General features: G+C 37.3%; 1 protein-coding gene across 1 annotated transcript in view; it reads right to left on the reverse strand.

Moving 5' to 3' along the window:
* The window catches only part of LOC144960390 (uncharacterized), a 19,353-nt gene that overhangs the window by 12,072 nt on the left and 2,281 nt on the right, over positions 1–5,000 (reverse strand). The window contains exon 3 of the mRNA XM_078893473.1: positions 1,339–1,433. Within this exon, the coding sequence (XP_078749599.1) occupies positions 1,339–1,433 (95 nt within the window). The remainder of the gene's footprint in view (positions 1–1,338; positions 1,434–5,000) is intronic.

Here is a 5,000-nt window from a genome sequence, read left to right on the forward strand (position 1 = left end):
CATGATCAAATTTATGGGGGTTTTTTCCCTCTGTATACCCTTTATGATCGCCGGAGAAATATTTCATACGAGCATCCGCCATTTTCCGATAGTTTAGAGCCAGTGTTACCAGGTTACCATGCGTCACTAGGAAGGAAGTGACGTTACGACTGTTGAAGAGTATTGTAAATTATTGCAACCAAGTGGGATTTCGTGAGATCTTTGTAAATCAATTATTGTCAACAGTCAACAACATATGTGACCCTCCGTCTCAAAACGGTATTATGTCGGGATGCTTCAGACCCCAAAAAGTGAATTTAGAGAAAGAATTATGAAAAATTGGAGCTTAGAAGTTTTTGCAATGCAAGAAATAGTCTTTATACTCCAGCATAACGTAAAGAAATTAAACCCAAGTTGGATATTTGTGGCTATGAATTCAATTTCCCTTACCGAGTGGATCCCGACATAATACCGCTTTGATACGGTGGGTCACACATCATCTCCATTTGGTAACTCCAAGGTCTAAAGTGAGAGAGTCCATCAGAAGACGGATTGGACCAGTTGATTCTAATGGCAATCGGATCTCCTCTGGATTGAACACAGTCCCTTTGTGGGTGAGGTGAGTACTCTACAGAGGTTTGGGTGATTAAATACCTATATTCTTTACAAGGGCACCAAGCCCCTCAGAGGAATTTGTTGATTCTGTGCGCTATAGATAGTTCGCAGATGACGTCACTCAGGCCTTTGTTATTGTTCTTGCCATCCGCGTTTGTGAGTTGTTCTCACTAAACTGTATTAACCAGACTATAAAAGTTCATGGTTACACAGAGTTTGTGTGTTGGTCCGTTATACTTCCGGATGGCAATGTTGTGAACTCCTTGGCCAAGCGCATTCTATCTATAGGAAATGAGATTAGCGGAAGAGTAGCGTCCCTTGATTGGACGTCACCGGCGGAGAAGTTGCTTGTAAACAAACAAACTACAAGCCAAGCGCTCCGAATACAAAATTTATTATTCATATTTCTGTACAAAAATGCATATCATAATTAATGTATCTAGATCTTTTCTTTAGTTTTCTCCATTATGAAATGTTAACAAAATATGATGTAGACTACAAATTAAAAATAAAAGATGTTGATAAATAATACAATACGATGAGACAACCCTTCCTAAACTTACTGAACTTCCGCTAATGATTGGTACTAATAATGACGATAGCGTCTGTCGGTTGTACAAGACGCGACTTCCAACAAAGGGGCGTTACTCTTAAATCTGTTTTGAAATCTCATTCCCTATAAAACTAAATGATTACATTACATTATATTACATTACAATGCAAGGTTTGATCACAACAACTTACAAAACTGAAATAGCGGCTTTGGTACGAAACTTTGTCCTTCATGTTGAATATCTCAGCATTGAATGAGTAGTCATATGCTTCAAATGGATCAATTTCTGGACAATGAAAGAATATTTGGTAAAGTTATAGAGGATAGCGATGATGACAATGATGATGCTGATGATGATGATGATGATGATGATGATGATGATGATGATGATGATGATGATGATGATGATGATGATGATGATGATGATGATGATGATGATGATGACGATGATGATGATAATGATGATGATGAAGGTGATGATGAAGATGATAATGATGATGATGATGATGATGATAATATTATTAATAATAATAATAATAATAATAATAATAATAATAATAATAATAATAATAATAATAATAATAATAATAATAATAATAATAATAATAATAATAATAATAATAATAATAATAAAATAACCAAAAAAAGGAGGAGAAGAAGAAAAAAAGAAGGAAAGAGTAAGCTTATAACAACTTTCTGTACAATGAAGCCACAGCCATATGTACATATATGCAGGTCTGTTAACCGAAATGTAGATGAGCTCATCGTTGTAATGGAAATACTGTACATAACAACACTGTTCAATCCAGAATGTATTTGCGTTTGGTAATCAGACCTACAAATAAGCACACGTCAATGTAATGAGTTTACTTCTCTGTCCCTTGAGCGTAGCCATCGTTAAGTTATAGCCTGACACTGAAACCCAAAAAGACTGGCATTTTGACGTCATTTTTTGTTTTTCTAGACTGCCTAGTGAGATGTCGTTAGTTGTGCTCATGGAAACAAGTGGTCCCATTGGTTGAACTATTGAATACAACTCACGTGGCCAAAGACTGGCATTTTGACGTCATTGTTTGGTCAGTGTCAAGCAAGAAGTTAACGATGGCTACAGTTCGAGGCCTGAACTGCTCTGCCCAATAGACAGGTAGATAACCACGCCTCTCGGACAGTCGTCATAATGTAAACAAAGGCAGTGATTGGTAGACACAGCAAACTACACAGGTTTTACTATCGATGGTTTGTGCTTAAATAAAATACTCACTGTTCAACCGCTTGGTCAATAATAATAATAATAATAATAATAATAATAATAATAATAATAATAATAATAATAATAATAATAATAATAATAATAATAATAATAATAATAATAATAATAATAATAATAATAATAAAAAATAACCAAAAAAAAAAAGGAGGAGAAGAAGAAAAAAAGAAGGAAAGACTAAGCTTATAACAACTTTCTGTACAATGAAGCCACAGCCACATGTACATATATATGCAGGTCTGTTAACCGAAATGTAGATGAGCTCATCGTTGTAATGGAAATACTGTACATAACAACACTGTTCAATCCGGAATGTATTTGCGTTTGGTAATCAGACCTACAAATACAAATAAGTACACGTCAATTTAATGAGTTTACTTCTCTGTCCCCTTGAGCGGAGCCATCGTTAAGTTATAGATAGTATGCAGATGACGTCACTCAGGCCTTTGTTATTGTTTTTGCCATCCGCGTTTGTGAGTTGTTATCTGTATTAACCAGACTATAAAAGTTCATGATCACACAGAGTTTGTGTGTTGGTCCATTATACTTCCAGATGGCAATGTTGTGAACTCCTTGGCCAAGCGCATTCTATCTATAGCCTGACACTGAAACCCAAAAAGACTGGCATTTTGACGTCATTATTTGTTTTTCTAGACCGCCTAGTGAGATGTTGTTAGTTGTGCTCATGGAAACAAGTGGTCCCATTGGTTGAACTATTGAATACAACTCACGTGGCCAAAGACTGGCATTTTGACGTCATTGTTTGGTCAGTGTCAAGCAAGAAGTTAACGATGGCTACAGTTCGAGGCCTGAACTGCTCTGCCCAATAGACAGGTAGATAACCACGCCTCTCGGACAATCGTCATAATGTAAACAAAGGCAGTGATTGGTAGACACAGCAAACTACACAGGTTTTACTGTCGATGGTTTGTGCTTAAGTAAAATACTCACTGTTCAACCGCTTGGTCAATAGAACCAACACAGAAAATTGAACTATTTAATACAACTCACGTTTGTGGCCAAAGTCTGACAATTTGACGTCATTTTTTGGTCAGTGTCAGCGTGGCCTTCGTAAAGATATGGCCTGACACTGACCAAAAAATGACGTCAAAATTCCAGTCTTTGGCCACAAAAGAAAACAAATCGTGAGTTATATTCAATAGTTCAACCAATGAAATAACTTGTTTCCATGAGCTCTACTAACGACAACTCACTAGACGGTGCAAAAACCAAATAATGACGTCAAACTGCCAGTCCTTTTGGATTTCAGTGTCAGGCTATAACATAAAGATGGCTACGGTGTCAGACTATAGATAGTTCGAGGTTGACGTCATTCAGGTCTTTGTTATTGTTTTTTTTTGCCATCCGTGTTTATGAGTATTTCTCACTAATCAGTAATAACCAGACAATAAACGTTCTTGGTTACACACAGTTGTGTGTGTTGGTCCGTTATACTTCCGGATGGCAATGTTATGAGCTTCTTAGCCAAGCGCATACTATTTATAAGTTAACAATGGCTACCCATAGAGACCGAATTTGTCTAAGTCAACTTCAGCTTGTATGACGTGCAACCCCGTCCAGAGTCAAGAAAGCTAAGTACAAGGGTTAATGATTCTTATTGTGGATCCATTAGCCTTGTGCGGCTGTGTGGTCTTGTCGTATGACACTCGCTTTCGGATCGGAAGGTCCTGGGTTCGAGCGTAGCTCGATAACCTATAACCTGACACAGAAAACCAAAAAGACTGGCATTTCGACGTCATTATTTGTTTTTTTTTTCACCGTCTAGTGAGTTGTCGTTAGCAGAGATGGAAACAAGTTATTTCATTGGTTGAACTATTTAATACAACTCACGATTTGTTTTCTTTTGTAGCCAAAGACTGGCATTTTGGCGTCTTTTTTTTTTGGTCAGTGTCAGGCTATAAGTTAACGATGGCTATGGTCCGAGCCTCGCGCTCTGCGAATAGTTGAGTCCTTGGAAAAGGCTCTTTACTCACATTCTCTCACCGTACTCAGGTGTAAAATGAGCACCTGGCCGTTAACAGCGTTGTCTCTGTCCGAAAAAAAATTGTAACATCGCCGAACAGGCGTCATGTCCCGTCCTAAATGTTAAATGTTGCTGTTGGCTAGATGCCTCTTGTAAAGCGCTTTGAGCACATTTTGTGGGTATTGCCCTATATAATAGCTCATTTTAATTTTAATGTTACATACATCTGGAATCTGTAAGAATGATAACACGCACAGACTACAGAAGATTGCGGATTGCTTTCACAACATTAATGGGCATGATCTATATTAACTTTCCATATGCTCGAGGTCATTGGTCACATTGCAAAATGTGCTCCAAGTGGCCCACTTAGTGAAAAGTGTTTACAGCTTTTTAAATATCTAACATCACGATTTTTCATCTTATTCAGCTTGACACATGGATTTGTTTATAAATTTTGTAAACAAAGCAACGTGTTTACAATGTTTGAGAACTATCCAATCGTTGGGTATCAGCAAATCATGTGATTGATGACTTGGTTGGACGAAAACCTATTTATAGATCGCTCCCATTCGGAAAAACAGTCGAAGCTACAAAGTCGA

This window comes from Berghia stephanieae, chromosome 15 (genome assembly GCF_034508935.2).
Source record: "Berghia stephanieae isolate SIO BIC M18660-M18661 chromosome 15, UCSD_Bste_1.3, whole genome shotgun sequence".
NCBI lineage: Eukaryota > Metazoa > Mollusca > Gastropoda > Nudibranchia > Aeolidiidae > Berghia > Berghia stephanieae.